The 25,986-nt window shown below is 42.1% G+C and overlaps 1 protein-coding gene across 8 annotated transcripts in view; it reads left to right on the top strand.

Moving 5' to 3' along the window:
* The window catches only part of cacna2d3a (calcium channel, voltage-dependent, alpha 2/delta subunit 3a), an 892,602-nt gene that overhangs the window by 396,693 nt on the left and 469,923 nt on the right, over positions 1-25,986 (top strand). For all 8 annotated transcript variants that reach the window (XR_010020451.1, XM_063068081.1, XM_063068079.1 and 5 more), the window contains one exon: positions 22,410-22,572. Coding sequence is in view for 7 of the 8 variants with exons in the window: in XM_063068081.1 (XP_062924151.1) it covers positions 22,410-22,572 (163 nt within the window). In the remaining variant the exon portion in view is untranslated. The remainder of the gene's footprint in view (positions 1-22,409; positions 22,573-25,986) is intronic.

Genomic DNA, 25,986 nt, shown 5'->3' with positions numbered 1-25,986 from the left:
CCTTGTCAGTGGGCTGCTACATGGCAAAGAGTGAGAATACAGCAGGGTTACTGAGAGGTCTGTGACGGAACAGTACCAAAGGCTGAGAAATGGGTTGAAGAAAGGAGAGATGTTTTATGATACACTGATCATTCAATGCAATAATTTACAGATATTCAACTTCAGAATCGGAAACAAAATCATAATCAGGTTTAATCTCACCTACAGTACATTGCAATAATAATAATGACAAAAAATATTAGAACTAGAACATAGAAATCTACAGCACATTACAGGCCCTTCGGCCCACAATGTTGTGCCGATCATGTAACCTACTCCAGAAACTGCCTAGAATTTTCCTACCTCATAGCCCTCTAATTTTCTAAGCTCCACATACCTGTCTAAGAGTCTCTTAAAAACCCTATTGTATCTGCCCCTACCTCCCATCACTCTGTGTGAAAAACTTACCTCTGACATCCCCCTTGTATCTGCTTCCGGGTGCCTGAAAACTATGCCCCCTTGTGTTAACCATTTCAGCCCTGGGAAAAATGCCTTTGGTTATCCACAAGATCAATGCCTTTCATTATCTTGTACACCTCTATCTGGCCCCCCCTCATCCTCCGACACTCCAAGGAGAAAAGGCCAAGTTCACTCGCTCTCCAATCTAGGCAACATCCTTGTAAATCTCCTGTGCACTCTCTCTATAGTATCTACATCCTTCTTGTAGTGAGGTGACCAGAACTGAACACAGTACTGAAAGTGGGGTCTGACTAAGGTCTTATATAGCTGCAACATTACCTCACGGCTCTTGAACTCAGTCCCATGGTTGATGGCCAATGCATCATATGCCTTCTTAACAACACTGTTAACCTGTGCAGCAGCTTTGAGTGTCCTATGGACACCGACCCCAAGATCTCGCTGATCCTCCACACTGTCAAGAGTCTTACCATTCACATTATATTCTGTCTTCAAATTTGACCTACCAAAATGAACCACTTCACACTTACCTGGGTTGAAGTCCATCTGCCACTTCTCAGCCCAGTTCTGCATCCTTTCAATGTCCCGCTGTAACCTCTGACAACCCTCCAAACTATCCACAACACCCCTAACTTTTGTGTCATCAGCAAACTTACCAACACACCCTTCTACTTCCTCATCCAGGTCATTTATAAAAATCACGAAGAGGAGAGGTCGCTGCGGATCTGTTTTTTGTCCCTCCTAAAAAGTGAAGGAAATTGGATGGGTTAAGTACTGGGATGATCGTAAGAACTATATATATATAATATTTGGATTGACTCTCATTCTTCTAAACACCAGTTAGTACAGACACAGTCTGGTCAGTATTTCCTTAGAAGACAATCCCTCAAAACCCAGGGTCAGCCAAGTGAGCCGAGGCACAGCGACAACTCGCGGATACCTCCTCTTATTTACCCCTCGATCGTGACCCCACTAAGGAGCACCAGGCCATTGTCTCCCACACCATCACCGACTTTATCCGCTCAGGGGATCTCCCACCCACTGCTACCAACCTTATAGTTGCCACACCCCGCACTTCCCGTTTCTACCTCCTACCCAAGATCCACAAACCTGCCTGTCCTGGCCGACCTATTGTCTCAGCTTGCTCCTGCCCCACCGAACTCATTTCTGCATACCTCGACACTGTTTTATCACCCCTTGTTCAATCCCTTCCGACCTATGTTCGTGACACTTCTCACGCTCTTAAACTTTTCGATGATTTTAAGTTCCCTGGCCCCCACAGCTTTATTTTCACCATGGATGTCCAGTCCTTATATACTTCCATCCCCCATCAGGAAGGTCTCAAAGCTCTACGCTTCTTTTTGGATTCCAGACCTAATCAGTTCCCCTCTACCACCACTCTGCTCCGTCTAGCGGAATTAGTCCTTACTCTTAATAATTTCTCCTTTGGCTCCTCCCACTTCCTCCAAACTAAAGGTGTAGCTATGGGCACCCGTATGGGTCCTAGCTATGCCTGCCTTTTTGTTGGGTTTGTGGAACAATCTATGTTCCGTGCCTATTCTGGTATCTGTCCCCCACTTTTCCTTCGCTACATCGACTACTTCATTGGCGCTGCTTCCTGCACTCATGCAGAACTCGTTGACTTTATTAACTTTGCCTCCAACTTTCACCCTGCCCTCAAGTTTACCTGGTCCATTTCCAACACCTCCCTCCCCTTTCTAGATCTTTCTGTCTCTGTCTCTGGAGACAGCTTATCCACTGATGTCTACTATAAGCCTACTGACTCTCACAGCTATCTGGACTATTCCTCTTCTCACTCTTGCAAAAACGCCATCCTCTTCTCGCAATTCCTCCGTCTCCGCCGCATCTGCTCTCAGGATGAGGCTTTTCATTCTAGGACGAGGGAGATGTCTTCCTTTTTTAAAGAAAGGGGCTTCCCTTCCTCCAGTATCAACTCTGCTCTTAAACGCATCTCCCCCATTTCACGTACATCTGCTCTCACTCCATCCTCCCACCACTCCACTAGGAATAGGGTTCCCCTGGTCCTCACCTACCACCCCACCAGCCTCCGGGTCCAACATATTATTCTCCGTAACTTCCGCCACCTCCAACGGGATCCCACCACTAAGCACATCTTTCCCTCCCCGCCTCTCTCTGCATTCCGCAGGGATTGCTCCCTACACAACTCCCTTGTCCATTCGTCCCCCCCATCCCTCCCCACTGATCTCCCTCCTGGCACTTATCCATGTAAGTGGAACAAGTGCTACACATGCCCTTACACTTCCTCCCTTACCACCATTCAGGGCCCCAAACAGTCCTTCCAGGTGAGGCATCACTTCACCCGTGAGTCAACTGGGGTGATATACTGCGTTCGGTGCTCCCGATGTGGCCTTTTATATATTGGCGAGACCCGACGCAGACTGGGAGACCGCTTTGCTGAGCATCTACGCTCTGTCCGCCAGAGAAAGCAGGATCTCCCAGTGGCCACACATTTTAATTCCACATCCCATTCCCATTCTGACATGTCTATCCACGGCCTCCTCTACTGTAAAGATGAAGCCACACTCAGGTTGGAGGAACAACACCTTATATTTCGTCTGGGTAGCCTCCAACCTGATGGCATGAACATCGACTTCTCTACCTTCCGCTAATGCCCCACCTCCCCCTCGTACCCCATCTGTTACTCATTTTTATGCACACGTTCTTTCTCTCACTCTCCTTTTTCTCCCTCTGTCCCTCTGAATATACCTCTTGGCCATCCTCTGGGTCATCCCCCCCCCCTTGTCTTTCTTCCTGGACCTCCTGTCCCATGATCCTCTCGTATCCTCTTTTGCCAATCACCTGTCCAGCTCTTGGCTCCATCCCTCCCCCTCCTGTCTTCTATCATTTTGGATCTCCCCCTCCCCCTCCAACTTTCAAATCCCTTACTCACTCTTCCTTCAGTTAGTCCTGACGAAGAGTCTCGGCCTGAAACGTCGACTGCACCTCTTCCTAGAGATGCTGCCTGGCCTGCTGCGTTCACCAGCAACTTTGATGTGTGTTGCTTGAATTTCCAGCATCTGCAGAATTCCTGTTGTTTGAACCTACCCTGAGCTGCCTCAATAGTTATATTGTTCTTTAACCAGAAGGAAGGGGCCAAAACTGCATGGTATTCCAGATGCAAGACGAGTGGTCACAGTTTAAGGATAAAGGACCGAGATGAGGGAAAACTTCTTCACACAGAGAGTGGTGAATCTGTGGAATTCTCTGCCACAGGAAACAGTTGAGGCCAGTTCATTGGCTATATTTAAGAGGGAGTTAGATATGGCCCTTGTGGCTGAAGGGATCAGGGAGTATGGAGGGAAGACTGGTACAGGGTTCTGAGTTGGATAATCAGCCATGATCATACTGAATGTTGGTGCAGGCTCGAAGGGCCAAATGGCCTACTCCTGCACCTATTTTCTATGTTTCTATGCAATTTCAATTTCAAGTGCCTTGGGAATTTGCAGTAGGACTTCCCTGTTTTGATATACCATCTCCTTGAAACAAAAACCAACACCATTAGCCTTCCTAATCAACTGTTGTACCTACACGTGAGCTTTCTATGTCTTAAGTGTGTGGCCCCAAATTCCTCTGTGCTGCCTTCAACAGACTTTATGTATTTAAATAACGATTAACAATAACAATTCTTCCTTTCAAAGTGAACAATTTCACATTTTCACACATTACCTCTCCGTTTGCCAACAATTTTGCTCACTCACTGAACCTATCGACATTCTCTCTGCAAACAGCGTCCTGTTCACAATTTGCTTCCCTTGCTACTTTTCTGTCATTAACATATTTGGCTTTAGTATATTTGCTTGCTTCCTCCAAATAATTAACATATATTGTAAACAGCTGTAGTTCCAGCACTGATTCCTGTGCTGCCAGCTTGAAAGTAACTCCCTTATCTTTCATTGCTGCTTCCAGTCTGTCAGCTAATCCTCAAAACCTGCCAATATATTTCCTTCAAAACCATGAGCTCTTATCTTGCAGCATAACTTTTTGTGGGGCAATCTTGTCAAATGCCTTATGAGAATCCAAATGTTTTACATCTACCAATTCCTTTTTTCCACTCTGGTTAACACATTCTCAAGGAACTCTTATGAAATTTGTGATGATTTTCCCTTCATGAAGCTGCTTGATCATGTTATGGCTTTTCAAATGTTCTATTATTATCTCCTTAATAAATGGTTCTAACACTTTCCCAATGATAGCTATTAGGATAACTGGTCTTTAGTTAATTGCTTTTTGCCTCCCACTCATTTAGAATTATTGTATCATATTGGCAGTTTTCTAATCCTTCAGTATCTCTACAGCATCCAAAGGTTATTGGAAACTTTAAATGAATACATCCACTATCTCTGTAGTCATTTCTTTCAGATACAAACTCTTAGATCCAGAAGATTTTTAAGCCTTTTTCCCCATTAGTTTGACAAGATCTATTTTCTTGTGATTCTAACAGTATTTCAATCCTCCCCTCTGGCATTTTTCACCTTATTTCCTTTGCATTTAAGGTTAACACAAGTTTCTCATTCTCAAACTGAATGCTAAATTCCAGCATACTGAGATCACTATTTCTGAGGGGTTTTTAAATTCTAAAATCATTTATTAAACTTGTTTATTACATACCACAAGATTCAAAATAGCCTATCCCTGGTCGACTTCATGATGTATTGCTCCAGGAATCTATCAGTTACACACTGTCTGAATTAATTTCTCAGGGCTTCTCTTTCCGATTTGCTGCACCCAGTCTCCATGAAGATTAAAGTTACAATGGACAGAAAAATGAGACAACAAATGAAGAAGAGTTGCCCTTTCACCCATTTTTCTAAACACCCAATCATTCTAAACTCCTTGCACTCCACAAACCCTACGAAGAATTTATAGGACCAACATATCTTTGAAGGCATCAGCAAACACCCTACATGAGAAGAGCATATTTCATCAAAAATTATTTCTGTAGCTCTGCCACCTAATATGGAAAGGGTTGCTGTGAAATGATGACTATCATAGTCTTACTAAATTCAGGTTTACTCAGGGTTATATGGATAAACTCTCATCAGGTAATGAATATATTATTTTGCAGAATTTGGATAGGGAGAAGGTGCTTGGGAAGCTGAAAGGTCTGAAGGTAGATAAGTCTCCTGGACTGTATGGACTCCACCCTATGGTTCTGAAAGAGGTAGCTAAGTGATTGTGGAGGTATCACGCCAATCAGGAATGGTTCTAGAGGAATGGAAAATTTTAAGTGTCACTCCACTCTTTAAGGAGGCAAAATTTTAGGTTGGTTGCCCTGAGTTCAATGGTTGGTTAGATTTTAGAGTCCATTTTTAAGGATGAACTTTGGAGTACTTGGAATTACATGATAAAATAGGCCACATCAACGTGGTTTCCTTAAGAAGAGATCTCGCCTGACAAACCTGTTGGAATTCTTTGAGGACGTAACAAGCTGAATAGAAACAGGAGAGTCAGTGGGTGTTATTTACTTGAATTTTCAGAAGTCCTTTGATCATGTGTATGCTTGAGGTTGCTAAACACAGTGAAGCCCATGGCATTACAGGAAAGGCAATAACATATATAGAAGATTGGCTGACTAGCAGAAGACGAAGAGTGTGAATAAAGGAGGCTTTTTCTGGTTGGCTGCTGGTGACTAGTGGTGTTCTGCAGGGGTAAGTGTTGGGACCACTAATTATGTTATATGTTAATGATCTGGATGATGGAATTTATGGCTTTGTGGCTAAGTTTACAGATGATACAAAGATAGGTGGAGGGACAGGTAGTGTTGAGCAGAAGGACTTGGACAGGTTTGGAGAATGGGAAAATAAGTGGCAGATGGAATGCTGTGCAGGTAAGTGTGTGGTCATGAACTTTGGTAGGAGGAATAAAGGCATAGGTTTTTTTCTAACTGGGCAGAGAATTCAGAAATCAGAGCTGCAAAGGGACTTAGGAGTCCGAGAGCAGGATTCTCTAAATTTTAAGTTGCAGGTTGAGTCAGCAGTGAAGTAAGATGTTAGTATTCATTTCGAGAAGACTAGAATATAGTAGTGGTGTTTTAAGGCATTGGCCAGACCTTGTTTGGAGTATTATGAGCAGTCTTGGGCCCTATGTCTAAGGAAGGATGTGCTGACATTGGAGAGGGTCCAGAGGAGGTTAACAAGAATGATCCCAAGAATGCAATGGTTAACATATGAGGAGCATTGATGGCTCTAGGCCTATACTTGTTGGCGTTTAAAAGGACGATGGGGGGCAGGGTGGTGGGTGGATCTCATTGTAGCCTACAAAAATTTGAACGGCCTGGATAGAATGGACATGAAGATAATGTTTCCAGTAATGAGTGAGTCTTTGACCAGAAGGCACAACCTCAGAGTAAAAGGAGATCCCTTCAGGATAGAGATGAGAAAGAATTTATTTAGCCAGAGGTGAATCTGTGGAATTCATTGCCCTAGATGGCTATAGAGGCCAAATCACTGGATATATTTAAAGAAGAGACTGATGGGTTCTTTATTAGTAAGGGTGTGAAAGTTTGTGAGAAGAAGGCAGAAGAATGGAGTTGAGAAGGAAAATAGATCAGCCACGATTGAATGGTGAAGCATACTTGATGGGCCCAATGTGTAATTCTGCTCCTGTGTTTTATGGACATAACATTAACATCATGAAATAGCACCACAGATTTTTGCCTGTGAGATTGATTCTTACAAGTGCAGGGTGTAAAAGGTATTGAATGTGTAGCATAATGCATGGACATTTGTGGTGTTGAATTTAAAAAATAGGGAATTATCTCATCAATTCTGAGAACAACTGTGGAATTGATATTTTATATGTAGACCTTTTGCTAGCTTCATGCTCCAGGTTGCTCCCAGCTTGTCCTGATTAAGCATTGCTGTCATATCATGGATGCATTAGGAACCCAGAATTCCTTGTAGAAATCTTTCGAAGGTTACAAGGGAGCACGTGTGACCACCTGAACATAAAATAATTACCAAGAAATGTCCAAATACTCCCAATGATTGGAGGATGTATGTGACCCCACTCCCCCTGCCAAAACCAAACAAGATAGAGAGGAAGAAGTATGATAATCGATGATTACACAAGCTCCACACTGGGTCAAACCTCACCTACTTTCTACTTGATTACAGAAGAACACATGATAATTGTACATCTGAATGTTATAATCTGCCACACTGTCCACAGGGGCAGCCAAGTTCCTCCCACAATGATTAATAATGAGAAATTACTCGACCTGTTCCTTTTCTTTTTCTCCCTTTCCAAAGCCCCACTTTAAAGATGGTGTACAGCTTGTTCAGTTTCTGCCTCAAGAGTAGACCTGGGAAACGGATAAAAGACCAGGAAAAATAAAATTGGACTTGAATTTATCCAGACATCACTGTCAATTCTGTAGTCATCCATTGCCCGAAGATGTTATTAATCAATATATTGGAAAGGTCTTGGCCAGTCTGTCAGGATTGCACCACATATGGTCTCTCAGGGCAGTACTGACAAAGTTATTGAGATGAGTGGGAGTGAACTGGATTGTCTTTTGGTGGTCATTTTGACTGGGACTACCAAAATTAAAATACAGCACAGAAATTTGGCTCAATGTGACCTGGGCTTTCGCACCCAGGCAGAGTGATGCAAAAACTTTAATAGCTGATGAAGTGTCTTCTTCCCTCCCCCCCCCCCACCCCTCAACTTCTCAAGCTTGCTGGCTGTTGAAGGTTTTTAAAGTCCTTTCTGGGTAGGCCTGAGGCCTTGTCACTGGAGTTCAGGAGAAAGGGACCAGCTCGATAGCCAGTCACGTTTGTTCCCAAGTTAGTGTCTGTGTGTAAACAAATTGAAGAACATGCAGATAAAATGATTATGCACAATCCAGCACAGTATTTGTAAATTAAGCTCAGTATCATAATTCAGTGAAGGTTGAAAAGGAATACAAATTATACAGAACAAAAAATTGTTAGAAGTATCCAGTGGTCTGCCCTCATTTTTACTTAAATGGCTTAATGGCCTCTAAGTTATTGTTTTGATGCTGCCAATGTCCTCATGGTAGATCAATGTGAAATGAGCAAAAATAAATATAATATTCTTGAACAACACACATCAAAATGCTGGAGGAACTCAGCAGGTCAGGCTTATGAAAATGAATGAACAGGCAACATTTCAGCCTGAGACCTTTCTTCAGGACTGGAAAGGAAGGGGGTGATGCTGGAATAAGAAGGTGAAGGGAGGAAAGTTAATAGGTGAAGCCAGGTGGGTGGGGGAGTGGGGAATGAAGTAAAACTCTGGGAGGGTTAAGTAGGAGAGGCAAAGGGCTGGAGAAGAAGGACTCTGATGGAACAGGAGAGAGGATCATTGGGAAAGAGGGAAGAAGGAGGGGTACCAGGTGAAAGGCAGCTGAGGAGAAGAAGTAATAGAGTCTTGAGTAGGAAAACGAAGAAGTGGAGGGCTGAAGGGGGAGGGGAAAATTACCAGAAGTTAGAGACGTTGCTGTTCATGCCAGCATCTCAGAGGCTATCTAGATGGAATATGAGGCGGTAAGCCTCCAATCTGAGAGTAGCTTCATCAAGAGGAGGCCATTGACACACTTGTCGGAATGGGAATGGGGGTAGGAGTTGAAATGGTTGGCCACCGGGAAATTCCGCTTTTAGATTAGATTAGATTAGATTATGAGAACACTCAGTCCTCTTTTATTGTCATTTAGAAATGCATACATGCATTAAGAAATGATACAATGTTCCTCCAGAGTGACAGAACCACATAATTATAACATATAGTTACAGCAGTGCAAAACAATATCATAATTTGATAAAGAACAGACCATGGGCATGGAAAAAAAAAATCTCAAGTCCCGATCGACTCCCGAGTCCCCGATAGCAGGCGGAAAAAGGGAGAAACTCCCCACCATAAACCTCCAAGGCACTGACAACTTCCGATGCCTTGGAAGCAGCCGACCACAGCCGACACCGAGTCTGTCCATCCGAAAACTTTGAGCCTCTGACCAGCTCCTCCGATACAGCCTCCCGAGCACCGTCCTCTGCCGAGCGCCTTCGACCTAGCCCCAGCCGCCGAAACAAGCAAAGCCGAGGATTCGGGGCCTTCTGCTCCAGAGATTTTGGTTACCACACAGTAGCAGTGGCAGTGAAGTGGGCATTTCAGGGGTTTCTCCAGATGTTCCTCCGTACTCTCACGTCTGTCTCCATCAAATCAGTATTGTGCACGGTCCCCTACTTGACAGGTTACAGATATCATTCACTGGAGAGGTCGCGCGCTGCGTTGTGCCGCCATCTTCTCCTCCTCCTCACACATGTAGGTGGAGCTGAGGTGCTTGACAAAGCGGTTCCTCAGTTTACATTGGGTCCCAGCAATGCAGAGGAGGCCGCATCGGGAGCACTGGATATGGTAGACAGCCTCGACTGATTCACAGGTGAAGTGTTGCCTCTCCTGAAAGAACTGTTTGGGATCCTGAATGGGGGAGCGGGAGGAGGTGAATGGGCTGGTGTAGCACTTCTGCCACTTGCAGGGATATGAGGCAGGAGGGAGATTTGTGAGGAGGGAACGATCCCTGCAGAAAGTGAATAGTGCGGGGGAGTTAAAGATGTGTTTGGCAGCAGGGTGCTGTTGAAACTGGCAGAAGTTATGGAGAATAATGTGTTGGATGTGGTGGCTTATGGTGTGGTAGGTGAGGACAAGAGGAGCTATCCCTGTTAAGGCAATATTCCTGAACATTGTTTAACATGGCATAATTTTATTGCTACATCATTAAATTCTTTTAAAGAAATAAGCAATGCCTCAATGCCTCTCTTTTTAGCATTTACCTTCAACGTATCCCCTAATTTACCTTCCGGTAGATGGAGCTCGTCAGCCTGAGAAGGCAGTCCATCTAAGAGAGGGAAAACTCTGATTTCAAACCTCTGCTGCCTTGCGGCCATACCCACTCATGGGAAAGGCTTCGGGAGTAAACCCCGAGGACTAATCTGGAGCTGGAGTCCCTAAGGCAGTCCAACGTTGCCTTCAACCTCGTTCTGGCAGCTCCTGCAACGACACCGGTGCCAAGCTGTATCGGCCCTTGCCCTTCCCTTGGACAACATCGGTGTCGTGGAGAGGAGAGATTTGCTGCATGGGCAACTGCCAGTCTTCCATACAACCTTGCCCAGGCCTGCGCCCTGGAACTTTCCAGGCGCAGATCCATTGTCTCATGAGACTAATAGATGCCTAGCTTGTGAATGCTACCCTGGTGCTATATTTCAATACAATGGTAAAGACATGAGTCTACCAATTTCAGTCAGTAGCATCATTTAGTTGATTGATCGATGGTACCTAAGAATGATGTGTGTCATTTATTCTCTAATGGTCTCCTTGCAGACATAACCATGAATTTATGGATATTATCCTACTGCATGGTATATTGGGCAATCATAATTGTGTTTAATTATTGTGCTATCATCATTGTGTTATGGTGTATTGCCAAATAAGGGAAATAATCCTGGTATTTAGAAGAAAGATTGTAGCTGTTGATTGTAAACTTCATTAAATTTTGCAACTACTTCAATTTTAGTACCATGTATCTCTTGAGCCGTAGAGGTATACAGAACTGTTTAGTTTGGTAAATAGTTGGAAATTAAAATGGGAGAGCAAAACTTTTTCACCTTAACTGTCCATGTTTATCATGAATCATACTTAAAGTAGTCAGGGCTTTTAATCATCACTGATTAATTGAAGTGATAGATGGATTGTCGTCTTGGTAATTGATGACTCTATCGCTGAGATACACGAGCTGCGACGAATGCGGCAGTGCACGGGTAAGGTAATGTGGCCACAACTGATGAAGGTTACTTCAGCTCTAGACAGCCTGAAAAATCTCTTCACACAGTGCAAGAATGGAAATGACCTGGTACTGATTGCGCCTTTGGTATGAAGTACTTCGATAAGTGAGAGGCTGAATCTCTGTTCGCTTGTTATCACGTACGCATTCCAGCAGGGAATAGATTTTTCATGTGCATTCTTCTATGCATGATATTTACAAGTAAATCTTTCTGAGTAGGTGTTTGGAAACATAATGATGTATGAAATTCAGGATAAAGGTGCTTTCAAAAACACCATGAGCAGCAGCTTTCTTCGTCGTGTTATAGACAATCAATAATAACGTCACTGCTGCTTCCACTCATCCTGTGCCATCCTCTTACAATTAAAATGAGATGAGATGCAGCAGTCCTTGAACTTGAAAAGGGCATTTGTATTCTGGAAGTCATTTGATCTGCAATTAACTGGAGGATCTCCTTGATTGATTCATTATTTTTAGCCGTAGCCAACACTTTAAATACATTGGTGTCAATTCCCCCCTCCCCTACCAATGCCCCTTGCTGTGCAGTCCAGCCAATCCCAAAACACAAGCTATTCTCACCCCTCCTGTCTTAACTCTTACCTTCGAATCGTGGTGAATTAGGCCAGTGGAATATTGGTTTCCTAATCATTTTGGGAGGGGCCCTGTCAATTTGAGGGCTGGTGTAAGATGAAATAATTGAAAAACTGGGTGTTTTTCATTTAATATCACATGCAGCCAAATCTTCCAAATTAAAATCTGTTTACCATTAGTTTCAATGCACAAATTCTGGTTGCTTGCCCGAGGTTAAAAGTCTGAGACGAAAAAATATTCATCAAAAGATGTGTTTAAAATAGTGAAAAATCATTCTATTAACATGTACTAATTAAATTAGGGTGATAAAACATAACAATGTTCCAGATTAAATATACAAGATCCAAGGGCCTTAACAGGTCAAACTATGCATCCTCTCGTGTAGAATTCCCAAGCTGGGGTTTGCAGACCCCTGGTTAATGGTAGGGGTCCATGGCATAAAAAGGTTGGGGTCCCGTGCCCTAGTATCAGGGATCTATCTCTAGAATTAGGGTGCCATGGTAACATAGTGGTTAACGCAATGCTATTACAGCTCCAGAGTTGAGAGTTCAATTCCAGTGCCCTCTGTAAGGAGTTTGTATGATGTCCCCATGGAACATGTGGGTTTCCTTTGGGTGCTCTGGTTTCCTCCCACAGTCCAAAGACGTACTGATTGGTCATTGTAAGTTGTCCTGTGATTAGGCTAGGGTTAAATGAGTGGGTTGTGGGCTGGTGTGGCTCATTGGGTCGGAATGGCCTGTTCCACACTGTGTCTCTAAATGTATAAATAAAATAAATAAGAATTTGCCCATTTAAGACAGATGAGGTAATATTTTTTTTCTCTCAATTTCTCAACCTTTGTTAAAGCTCGTATTTTACTCTATGATAGCTGTTTGATCCTCTGACTACAACAAATATAGACAGGGCTTCAAGAAGGTATTTAGATAGCTCTCCTTTTCGTCTGTTAAAGCTCCTCAGAGCAGAAACAGGTTTAATATCAGCGGTATATGTGATGAAATTTGTCGTCTTTGCGGCAGCAGTACAATGCAATACATAATAATAGAGAAAAAATTGTGAATTACAGTAGGTATATACAGTATATTAAATACTTAAATTAGATATAGACATCCCACCTCTCCAGGGAGTTCCGGGAGTCTCCCGCATATTGATAGCAGCTCCCAGATGCCCGCAAATTATAGACAATATCCCGGAAATTGATTTTTTAGAGCGGGAGAGGGAAAAAAAGAAAGAAAATGAATGAATCCTGCTTGATCTCTCTTTGTGCTAAGTAGACCTATCAGTTTTCTCTGTGGGCAGGCTTTACAGTCGACCTCTCTCTCTCTTCCATATTCCATCAGTTCAGTTCCTGCCGTCTGTAATGACGCTGAACTGATCTGAACAACTGTCAGTGATGAAGTACAAAAGCCTGGCAAAGAAATTCCCAAAGCTGGCGGTGACAACCTTACTACGCGTGGCTGTCCTATACGGGCAGGGCGCATTGGTGTCTTAAAGGGGATTAGAGCGGGGTTTAAATTGGAGCGAAATTCCAAAATCGTCCGTTAAGACAAGGGTCCCCAACCTTTTTTGCACTGCAGACCGGTTTAATATTGACAATATTCTTGCGGACTGGAGGGGTGGTGGTGGTGGGTAGGGTTGCCAACGGACAAGAGTAGCAGTCAAATACGTTGTGTTTACCCCGAGAAAGACTACCATGACCATGACGCCTTGTGCGGGCACCAGTGCACATGCGTGTACATGCCGATTTTTTTCTACAAATCGTTTTTGGCGATTCTGTTCGGCGGGGGGTGTTAATCACGACCTGAATATAGGTGATAAGTGGCTAATACGCTCAACTTCGTTTCTAAAAGGGTTTATCTAATGAATTTAATATTAAACACACAGCGCATATTTTCCTCGCATGAATATAGTGATAAGTCAATTATCAGGGGAGGACAGGGGAGCTTGAAGTAAGTGTTGAACGAACTTCCAGTAGAAGTGGTACAGGCAGGTTCGATATTATCACTTAAAGAAAAATTGGATAGGTATATGGATAGGAAAGGAATGGAGAGTTATGGGCTGAGTGCTGGTCGGTGGGACTAGGTGAGAGTAGTGTTCAGCCCAGACTAGCAGGGCAGAGATGGCCTGTTCCCATGCTGTAATTGTTATATGATTATATAAGTCACTTATAAGTCAATAGCATCATAACATTTTAAGTAACCTTTGGATATTAAACACAGCGCATACTTTCCTCGTATGAACATATAAAATCACTGCAGCACACCAATATCGCTGAATCAGTGGGAGCCCTGGGCTTGTTTCCCTGTAACAAGATGGTCCTATCGAGGGGTGATGGGAGACAGCGATACTCGAAGGGGGTTCCTTATGTTCAGTCTATTCCGCAATTTAGTTTTCGTTGCATTCATTGTAGAGATATGTTGGAAATGGAAGCAACGTTTTCAGTGCTTTCGTGGCTATCTCAGGATATTCAGCCTTGACTTTGATCTAGAATGCCAGCAGAGATGTTATGTCAAACATACTTTTCAGCCCGTCGTCATTTGCAAGCTCGAGGAGTTGATCTCCTTCCCGCGCTGACATGAATGAAGCATGCCTAATGAGCTCGCGTGCGTTCAAGCTCAACAGTGGGCTTGACAGGGAATGAGGAAAGGTGCAGCTGACTCATATCGCCAAATCATATCGTTTCCTCGCGGCCCGGTACCAGTCTGAGGCCCGGTGGTTGGGGACCGCTGCGCTAAGACACCTTTAAAAACGTGCTTGCGGCAAGCAAATTCTTCGGGGTTTTTTTTCCTGAGACACTTCCACTTACAGGTATATTGAAGCCCACCATGGGCTGGGTTTAAGCGCAGCCATTTTCAGAAGAAAAACCTATTTTTAATAAATACCCGGCCCCCACCAAGGTCTCGTCATTAGGACAGCGAACTGTTTACCTGTGCTGCGCACTTTATATGCATTTTGAATTACACTTTATTAATTAATATGGTAATATATTGTTTTATGTGGTGTGCGTGATGTATGTGTTGTGGCTACACCGTGGTCCGGACAGAGCTTGTTTCGTTTGTGGAAAATCGGCCAGATGACAATAAACTTGAACTTGAAGATACAGAACTTCTAAATCACTCATTTAAAATCCCCCATTTTGATGTAAAAAAGTAAGTGCTGATCCCGACTATTTCAGGCAATGTGTGTGTGTGTGCGTGTGTGTGTGTGTGTGTGTGTGTGTGTGTGTGTGTGTGTGTGTGCGCGCGCGTGTGTGTGTGCGTGTGTGTGTGCGTGTGCGTGTGTGTGTGTGCGTGTGTGTGTGCGTGTGTGTGTGTGTGTGTGTGTGTGTGTGTGTGAGAGAGAGAGAGACTACGGACGTATATGTGATTGGACGTTGTCCGAATGGACGTTAAGCGGCGCACACCTGTAATAAGGATACACCTTCTGCTTTTATTTCTTTTAGGGACCACAACATATTGGGGCAGCTAAGCACAGGGAAGGCTGCTCAAGTATTTCACAGTTCTTTTCAGCAGAAAACGAAAGTCTTACAGAGAACGTCACTAGAGCTGAGGTGTACTTTACATCTTTCAGCGTTGAGAATAACCTGCCATTCCAGGTGTGTAAGCACACAGGCAAGCTATTCAGGAAAATGTTTCCTGATTCAGAAATAGCAAAAAAACTATGCCTGCTCATCAACCAAGACAGCAGCTATTGTGAACATGGCACATTAAGACAGAATTCAGAAGTCAGCTGTCTCACAAAACACTTGTGAGTCTGATGTCTTGCAAAATTAACAAATTCATTAACACAGACTGCTATGAGGTTGAGACCTCCCTGAAATGAGGTTGAGACCTCCCTGAAATGAGTTTTTGCAGGGTGGAATGTCTGTAAATATGTAGTACAAAAATAAATATTTTTAAAAAGTAGTGAGGTGGTGTTCATAGGTTCAGTGTCTATTCAGAAATCGGATGGCACAGGGGAAGAAGCTCATCCTGAATTGTTGAGTGTGTGTCTTCAGGCTTCTGTACTTCCTTCCTGATGGTAACAATGAGAAGAGGGGTTGTCCTGGGTGACAGGAGTCCTTAATAATGGACGGATGTCTCCTTTTTGAGCCATCACTCCTTGAAGATATCCTGGATACTATGGAAGCTAGTGCCAGTGATGGAGCTGATAAAGTTAACAGCTCTCTGCAGCTTATTTCAATCGTGTGCCGTAGCTCGCCCCCCATACCAGGTGTTGATCTAGCTAATTAGAATGCATTTTGTGAAGTTTGCCAATGTCTTCAGTGACATACCAAATCTCCTCAAACTCCTAATAAAATATAGCCACTGCCATACCTTTTTTTGTAGCTGCATCGATATGTTGGGCCAAAGATAGATCCTCAGAGATATTGACACCCAGGAACTTGAACTTGCTCACTCTTTCCACTTCCAATCCCTCAATGAGGACTGGTGTGTGTGTTCCCTCATCTTGCCTTTTCTGAGGTCCACAATCAGTTCTTTGGTCTTCCTGGCGTTGAGTGCAAGGTTATTGCTGCGACACTGCTCTTGCTCCTGTGCATCCTCTGGTCACCATCTGAAATTCTGCCAACAATACATGTGTCGTCAGCAGATTTATAGATGGCATTTGAGCTGTGCCCAGCCGTATGGTCATGGAGGTCATGAGTGTAGAGAGAGTAGAACATGCCTCAAATATATCGTTTTGCGGCAGCAGTATATTGCAATACATAACTTTAAAACAAAATTACTATATATATATTTAAACTAAAGTACTTCAAAAAGAGAACAAAAAAAGAGAAACGACATAGTCAGGTAGTGTGCATGGGTTCATTTTTCATTCAGAAATCTGAGGTGGGATGGGGAGAAGAGGCTGTTCCTAAAATGTTGAGTGCACGTCTTCGGGTTCCTGTACGTCCTCCTTCATTCTCCAATGAGAAGAGGGTATGTCCTGGGCAATGGCGGTCTTTAATGATGGGTCATGCCTTTTTGAGGCATCACCTTTTGAAAATGTCCCGGATGCTCGGAAGTCATGTGTCCATGATGGAGCTGACTGAGTTCCTAACTTTCTGCAGCTTTTTTGATCTCTTCATACCAGATGATGCTGCAACCACTTAGAATGCTCTCCACGGTACGTCTGTAGAAATTTGCGAGAGTCTTTGGTGGCATACCAAGTCTCCTCTATTTCCTAATGAAATGTAGCTGCTATGGTGCCTTCTTTGTAATTGCATCAATATATTGGGCCCAGGTCTTCAGAGATGTTGACGCCCAGGAGCTTGAAACTGCTCACCGTTTCCACTGCTGATCCTTTGATATGAATTGGTGTGTGTTCCCTCAATTTCCTCTTGCTGAAGTCCACAATCATTTCCTTGGTCGTACTGATGCTAAGTGGATGGTTGTTGTTTTGGCACCACTCAACCAGCTGATCTATCTCACTCATATACGCCTCCTCATCACCATCTGAAATTCTGCCCACAATAGTTATGTTATTGGCAAATTTACAGATATTGTTTGAGCTGTGCCTAGCCATACAGTCATGGGTGTAGAGAGAGTAACCCTTACAAATGTTCTGAGTGTTTTTTTGTAGGCCATTGAACAACAAGATGGCAGGTTTCATTATGACTTACAGATGGTAGACCTTTATTGTAGCGATAATGTTGTGTTAGGGGATACTATTGCAACTGAAAGTTGCTGAACATGTCACATTACCTACTGGATGTCCAGGGGCATTAGCCATAATTGAGCAAAGCTCTGTTTCCAGGTTATTCCTCATACAATCTTTCAGGGAAGACTGGACAGAAGTTGTGTGATATGATCTTATCAGATCAGGATGGTCACCCATTCTTTTTTGTTAGATCATCGCACCACCAGATGATTGGCTTTTGAATATCCCTTTTGAGCTTTCAGTTTCTCTGGATTAAAAAGATGTTTAGGCTTGCAGTCACCCTTGGCTTTGCTCTTAAGGAGAAGAGTAAGGTGACTTTTTGACTGCTTTGAAGTATGGTGCAGTTTTCTCATTTCTTGAACATGCACCAGGGCATCTTCTTCCAACAGAGTCTCACCCCGTCTGTGTTAAACATTGTTTTGGAGTTTAGCCAAATTTCTTGATAATTTTTTTGAACCTCTTGGTAAATTTTCTGTTGTTGTGTTATCTGTACTTGCTGCCTCCTTCAGAAGGTAAATACTGTACAGATTTTGTTGGCCTTGAACCGATCAGTATTTTCAGAGCATTCATCTCCTTCCTCACGTTGTTTCTAGTCTTGCCATAATTATTTTAATTTTTCCTGGATCATTATCAAATACAGGAATGAATGTTTTTTAATTCATTCTACGTCTTCCAGTTGGGCCGACCTTGAAGAAATTATCCTCTGTTCTCTGGTGGAATCTATGTGCATTCCAACTGAAATCCAATGCTTTATATTGTTGATCCTCCCAAGATCAATCTCAGAGTTATCATGTCCATGCTTTTATTGTGTTCTTCACTGCACTCAGTGCTGCATTACACAACAATTTCCCTTCTCTCCCTGATGTTAAAAAGTAGTAAATTTCAATATTGCTTGAATTCCTGTTATATTCCTGACCTTTCTTTCCTTTCACTTTCTCAGACTTCATCTCTCACCTGGTTTCACCCCCCTCCCATCTTTATACCATCTCTTCTGACCTTCCTCACTCTCTGATCCTGGAGGATCGATATTCATCAGAGCCCACTCATTATGAATTCCAAGTCCATAATGATGCTGAACTCTTTTCCCGCTGCCTGTGCGTCCATGCCCATTTCTTTGGGCAAGAGTCTTTATCATAGACTACTGACCGTTTATTTTGTCCCCAGAATTCTTGACCCACCTGTACCTCCACTGATCCCTTCCCATCTCCCATTCTACTCATTACTAACTGGTGACTCAACATAAATTACCTTGAATTTTCCACCCCTCACCCATTCCTTTCCATCTCTTCTGAGCTCTAAGAACCATCTCTTATATCATGATCAATGTTGCCAATATGGATGCTGTTATTATAATTTGGCAAACTGACCTCTTTCTCAGATAGGCCAAATGTTTGCTTTCACTCACATCTTCACATTTCCCTCAGGACCATAAACCTGTTACTAATGATTAGACCACTAGCTGCCACAGAAACACTTAATTCTTCAGGCCTGTCCTCACAACTTCCAGTCTTGTAGTGCCCTAGCCCCTCAAAGTCTAATTCCTGACCAACTGGATTGTCCAGACAGACCCATTGTTTTTACCCATTCTTATCAAATTCATCACCTTGGACAGGCTTCCATCTGTGGTGGAGACATCTGAGCTTGTCCTGCAGCAGGTCTTCAGGATCCATGGTTTTCTGGTGGACATTTTGTCCGATCGCGGTCTACAATTCCCATCACATTTCTAGAGGGCATTTTGCAAACTGATTGGGGCAACAGCGAGTCTTTCCTCTGGGTTTCACCTGCAGTCCGATGGCCAGACAGAGCAGGTGAACCAAAATATGGAATGTACTCTAAGGTGCCCGGACTCTGAAAGGCCAAATGAGTGGAGCTACCATTTGATGTATGCAGAGGTCGATCAAAACACTTTTAAGCTTTTGGCACACGGATGTCTCCATAGAATGCCAATTTGGGTATTCTTCACTCAGAGTAAGAAGTATGTATATATTAAAATAGTTAAATATGTAGTGCAAAAAGAGAGAAAAAATAGTGAGGTAGTGTTCATGGGTTCAATCTGATGACAGCTTGTTCCTGATTTCCTGAATCATTGACTGTCTGTCTTCAGGCTCCTGTACCTGATGGCAGTAATGAGAAAAGGGCATGTCTGGGTAACGTGGGTCCTTAATGAGGTCTTTTTGAGGCATCGCTCCTTGAAGATGTCCTGGGGTCTGGGGAGCTGGTGCCCGTGATAGAGCTAACTGAGTTTACAACTTTCAGCAGCTTGTTTCGATCCTGTGCAGTGCTCTCCAACCCCCCATACCAGATGGTCTTGCAGCCAGTTGGAATGCTCATCATTGTACATCTGTAGAAATCAGCAAAAGAAGTTTAGCAAACTGGGGACTCATACCTACATAGAGTCAATTCTGCATTACAGCTGAACTTTGAGAATTGAAAATTGATGATGATGAAGAAGATGGCATCCATCTGCCTCGAAGGTCAGTGGAAGCGGCACTGGAGTGACCTCTCCAGGGCACAAGCCTGGGCAGAAGATATTGGGATCCCGGGATGCCCAGTCATCAAGATCCTCCTCTCAACCTCACTAGCATAGTTCAAAGGAAAGCAAAGTAATACGTTTGACAACAGCTTGGCTGCAGGAGCTGCCGGAAGGATGGTCAATGACGTCCAGCTTCCCCAGGGGCTCCGCTCCAGATCTTCTGTCTGGGTTTGCTCCCATAGACTTTGTCTCTGGCGAGGCTGCCTGCAAGGCAGAGGGGCACAAAGGCATGTCGATACACCGGTGGGCCTGTGTGCTACGTGTTCAGGGGCCAGACCTCCTCCCCATCCTCTGTAGTTCAGCCTGAGCCTGAAGGAATTTCAGTTTCCGTGTGTCACCAGTGAGGAGGCCCTACATGAGGCTTACTGTTGGAGAGACTTACACACTCAGCTCTCATTTTCATAAGACTGCTCACCAGCAGTGGAAGCTGAAAGTGAGAATGACAAGCACTACCCACTACACCACCACACTAGATGTGTCACAACAACCATTTGACACACAAATTGAAGATTAACTGTGATATTATTGTTCTATGTTGAAGAGCAGAATTGTGAAGCTACGATTAACTTATATTGTTTTTATTTGAGAAATATTTTGTGAAAACTCTAGAGTATGCTTGTGTTAAGTAAAACTGAGACTAGTATGGGACGTGCTTGATAGCAATTACAGCAGTGGAGCAGCATGATAATATGCTGAAATTTCTTCTGCAGCATATTTGAATAATTATTCAAAGCTGCTAATCAGCTTTTATTTAATTTCATTCCTCACTCTTGATACCGCCTTAGCAAAATCTCTCCTATCCAGCATTGTTCCATCACATATCACAGAAAATTCCCCCCCCCCCCAACTCATCCTTTCTAGCTGTTTTAAAACAGTCCTTACCCTGGTAGAAGGTAGGCAACACAAATCCTGGATTCCAGTGGACACCCTTCATCTCTCGAATTATCTTCGTACTGCGGGCTTCCAACAGTCATGGGTATTGTCTTAGAGGTAGAGTTAAGGATCCCCATTATAAGAATGCTGCCTTGGGTTACTTTTTGAGTGAGAAGTTATTTCAAGGCAATTATGGTGTTGGGAAATTAATCCATTTCCTTTTGTACTTTTTGCACATTATTCTTTGATGTAGTTCAACAGCAGATCATTGGTCTGTGTTCACAGTTACTTCTTGCTGTAGAAGTTGGCTGTAGGTTTTTGTTTTCCGTAATATATGGGGACATCTGTGTATGTTTTCAAGGCAGCAGAAGGTGGAGGTTTCTGGAATTACCGAGGAATGAACTCATCCCTTGTATCCTGACAGTACACCGCTTCCTCCTCCTTTCCTTCTCTTCTAGTTGTCTCTGACTTTGCCCCCAATCAATCTATGTATTCTTCCCGTGGAAATGTAAATATTTTACTGTCTGTATTTCAGTTTCCAAGCCTCTCCAGCAATACCACTATCCCAGAAATTTCCTCCGCCTTGTTTTTACAGAATCGTCAAATCAGGCATCTGGGTTCCAGTAATGTAACCACAACTTTCTCCCTGGAAGTTAAATGTTATATTGTATATGTCCAGTTAAGTCAATTTGGACATAATTTACTTCAATTTTAACCTCCCTTTGTCTTTTCTTCAGTTTATTCCATACTGACAGTAATTTATAATACTTCGTAAAAATATCTCTCTGCCCCTTATGCTTATTTATTCTTCAGCCTGTAAAGTTATACAAAATATATAATTAATGGCATTTTTCATGGTTAATTATTTCTCAGGGTGGTGGAGTTGAGATACGTCTCTACAAAAGGAGGAGTAAGGTGCTCCTTCCCTCTGCTAACCTGCAGACCACCCTTGGGCAAGGTGTAGCACCTGCTCAGCCCCCCAGTCAGGTTGACGTGAAGTCACTGGAGTCAGGTGACGGATGGTCTTATGAGCAGCTGCTGCATATCACAAGCCCTGGTTATGCGACCACTGATGCTGGGCAGAAAATCTCTGAAGAGTATTGATAATGGCAGAATATTGATTTAACCGTCTTGTAAACACACTGTCCAGAAGAAGACAACGCCAAACCACTTTTGTAGAAAAAATTGCCAAGAAAATCATGGTCATGGGATCATGATCGCCCACATCATATAATGCGGCACATAATGATGATGATGAATTATTTCTAGAGACTTTGTATATCAGCTATTTGCAAGGTTTTCATAGATTGTCATGCTGACACTGTTTAAAATGTTCCATATTTTATATTCAACATTTTTATGCTGTAAAGTCAAATAACTGTGTGCAAATGTAATTTTTTTCCTAATAAATGTGTACTTCTTCTGTCTTCTACGTGGATTGCATTGAATTAGTTATCCATAATGAGCTTATTTTGTTTTCAGTATGAATACTTCAATGCTGTTTTAATAAACGAAAAAGATGAAAATGGCAACTACGTGGAACTTGGGAAGGAATTTATTTTGGAGCCTAATGAACATTTTAATAACTTGCCTGTCAATATCAGCTTAAGTGATGTCCAAATACCAACCAACAAGTACAACAAAGGTATGTCAGAATTTTATACTATTTGTTTTTTTCTGATAGAACTGGCCATTTATGTTGGATAAGTAATAGACAGCAGGGTGTTTTAATTGAAACCATGGTTTTAGTATAGATACTTCAAAAAATGTGTAAGTGCACATAAGAGTGTTAAGTTTATAATATGTTCTGTAACGTTATGCACGATTCAGACAATTGTACAACTATTTTGGGTTTGGTTAAATAAATTGTTTTCATTTAGTAGATCTTCAGTTTCCAAGGGATCTGTTTTGGATTGTCGTTTGACAAAGTACTCTTAGTAAACTACAGCAGTTAATCCTTCTGAATATATATCATCATGTGCCATTATTGTACATACAGTTATTGTATATAGCATTTGCTGCTGACCAAAAGTAACATGATCCTTGTTCGCCTGTATACACAACAAAATAAATAATATGATAGATGTAACTGAATGATTACATAAATGTAGTCTGTTCCCTAGGTTTATGTTTCTTGTGTTTAGATGATTGTTCTTAATTGCTTACACTGCCTTGCATGATTTTTGATTTTATGTAAATTAAATTACACCCTTGTAATGACATTCTAGTATTCATTAGTCTTTACCTGATTGAGAAACAAAGGACGATATGGATATATTATACGTGATTCCAGATAAACTCTAATTTTATTTTTACCTGTCAATCAACGCATTTGTTGAAAAGTATTTAGTTTCTCAAAACTGTTGTCTCTTTGTATTGAATATTTATATCCTAGTGGCAAATGATAATACCCTTGCCCAGCAATGTGATAGTTCCCTGTAGTGGATTGTCATTTAATGTTCTGATTTGCAAGGAAGGTTATGAAACATAAAAGAAATCACCCATGAAATGAACAGGATATTGCACCATTGATGGCATGCCACAGATATTCACTCAAGTGAAATACCATTTAACTCTCATATGGTTTGGCATTTGTGCCTTCTAGGTCTTTTATAACTTGCCAAATACTGCTATTAATATGTTCCTCACCCTGACCATGTTGGTAATAGAATCCATGATTGGAAAAATGCCATCAAAGAGATTCTATTCTTCATAATCTAACCTTACTTTTGATTTTGATTGTATTACAAACTTATGAGACTCACAATGATCCACCATTTAAAAACTCAGGAACCATATTTAGCTTGTGGGAGCATGATAACATTATTCAGTAGCAGGTCTTCTTTTTTCCCCAAGCACATGTGTGGTCAAAAATTGACACTTTGTCATGACAAATTTTACAATTATGCAGCCTTGTTGGTTTCAGAATTGTAAAACTTCTTCAACTCACCTTCAACAGCCACATTCACAATTGTCTCATTCACTCATTCCAATATTAATAAGTTTAGGAGACTGCTCCTGATTGACAGGTGTCTCTAACCAGTGTTTCTGCTACATTGGCACACAAGGTGATACAACTGATTTTAACTTTCTATTGAAAGGTATTAAGCAGGTAGGTCGCAGGCAAAAAAATAATAATTAACCATAATTCTAAAACAAATGAAGAAAAAAAAGATGTCAGAAATGTTGCATTAAGCACAAGAGGTAAAAAAAATAATTAAACTCATGAAGAGTTTAAAAATGTGTGAATAAAACATGTGAACAAATAGTAAGGATGTGCTTCCCAAATAGTAATTTTCTTTTGATCAGACATGAACTGAATGAATGGTAGGCATTGATTTAACTGGGAGATAATGACATGGAAACTTCTGTTGAGATATGGCTGTGACCAAACTAATTATACTTGACTAGAAGATCGATAATGGAAAAACGTAAGAAATGGTAGAGAAAACAGCTCCACAGTACTTCAAAAGCAAAATATTAGCATTGATGAGAGATATAATGAGAGGTTAGAAGACAATGCAAACTTTATGGATAGAAATACAAAATATAAAAAGGTTTAAGTAGCTTGACAGAACATCATGAGCTGATGATCTGGTTTCTGAGCTGCAATATTCTATCTATCTCGCGGAATATGTCCTCCTGACCCTTCGAGCTATGCCACCCAGCAACCCCTAGTGTAATCATGAGACAATTTACAATGACAAATTAACCTACCAACTGGTACATCTTTGGACTAAACCAGACCATGCAGAGGAAACCCACATGGTCATGAGGAAAAAGTACAAACTTCTTATAGACAGCAGGGGGAACTGAACCCAGGTCACTGGTACAGTAAAGCGTTGTGCCAGCCACTACACTACCGTGCTACCCTAGTCGGAGGCAAACTTGGTATACCACTTGAGCATATAAGACCTGAAATGCAATTATCTGTTTATTACCAATGTCATGAATGTATTCCAAAACTGGATGCATCATGTTGTCCAATGGCATTGTAGAAGCCATCTAACACATGGTGGAAAATTCACTGAAACAGCCTATGCGGTGATAATGAGAATTATTTTCCATTGAATACAGTGGTGGAAAATAACTGTAAACCTTTAAAGTGTTGGTATATTTAGATTTTTATAATTAGCTTACTTTATTTTTATGTAAATTAAGTCTTTAAAAAGAACTTTATTTTTAATGTGTCTTTTAAAGGATTTGAGTAGTTTGTAATAGATTTAAATGTTTATGAATGACTAAAACATTCAGGACCATTCATTGCTTTTGAATTTTAATGGATGACTAACAGAGGACATGGACTAGAGGAATATAGTTTTATCATAGAAATATGTGGAGCTACTGGAAGCTTTTCTTTTCATCCTTTTCAGTGAAATTTGGAACTGCTATTCATGGGTAAAGTGTAGATCCATATACTTCTCAGACAAATGATTTTTTCTGCCTCTACCACCAATGTAGGCAATGAGTTCTGGACCCTGCCAAACTGTGTGAAATCTTTTCTCAAATGCCTTTTAACCCTTCTACTAATTAAAATGCCTGAGTACCCTTGCCATTGTCTTCACTACTGAGCAAAGTAGGTGCTTCCTGCTAACTTACCTGGGCCTCAAATAATTTCATACACCTCAACTAAATCTTTTCTCAACCTCCATTGTTCCTTGAACCAGTCAGTCTATCTTAAAAACTGTAAGTTTTCTGTTCTAGCAACAAACTTCTAAATGACCTAAGATCCCACCTAATGTTAGCAGATTCTCATAATTGTTTCCTAATATTTTGTGTTCTTTTAACCTCCATTTTCAGGTAGTGTACATAGTTGGCAGTGCCAGCATGCCAGCATTTAATGCCCATTTCTAATTGTCCTTGAGAATGTGGTCGTGAAACATTTCAAGAATTGCATGTTCCTTCTGCTGAAGGCACTCTCACATGTTGTTTGGCAGAGTATGAAGCGTTTAGATCCAAGCAGGAGGATTGGTGAGGGAGAGTTTGCTCGTGATTCTCCAGTTGGGGAACTTGAAATAAAAGTGATGCTGCAGACCGTAACATCGAAACAGCGAGCTGT

The sequence above is a fragment of the Mobula hypostoma genome, chromosome 15 (genome assembly GCF_963921235.1).
Source record: "Mobula hypostoma chromosome 15, sMobHyp1.1, whole genome shotgun sequence".
Lineage (NCBI taxonomy): Eukaryota > Metazoa > Chordata > Chondrichthyes > Myliobatiformes > Myliobatidae > Mobula > Mobula hypostoma.
Note: the sequence above shows the minus strand (reverse complement) of the source record. Positions and strands in the feature narration are given on the sequence as shown.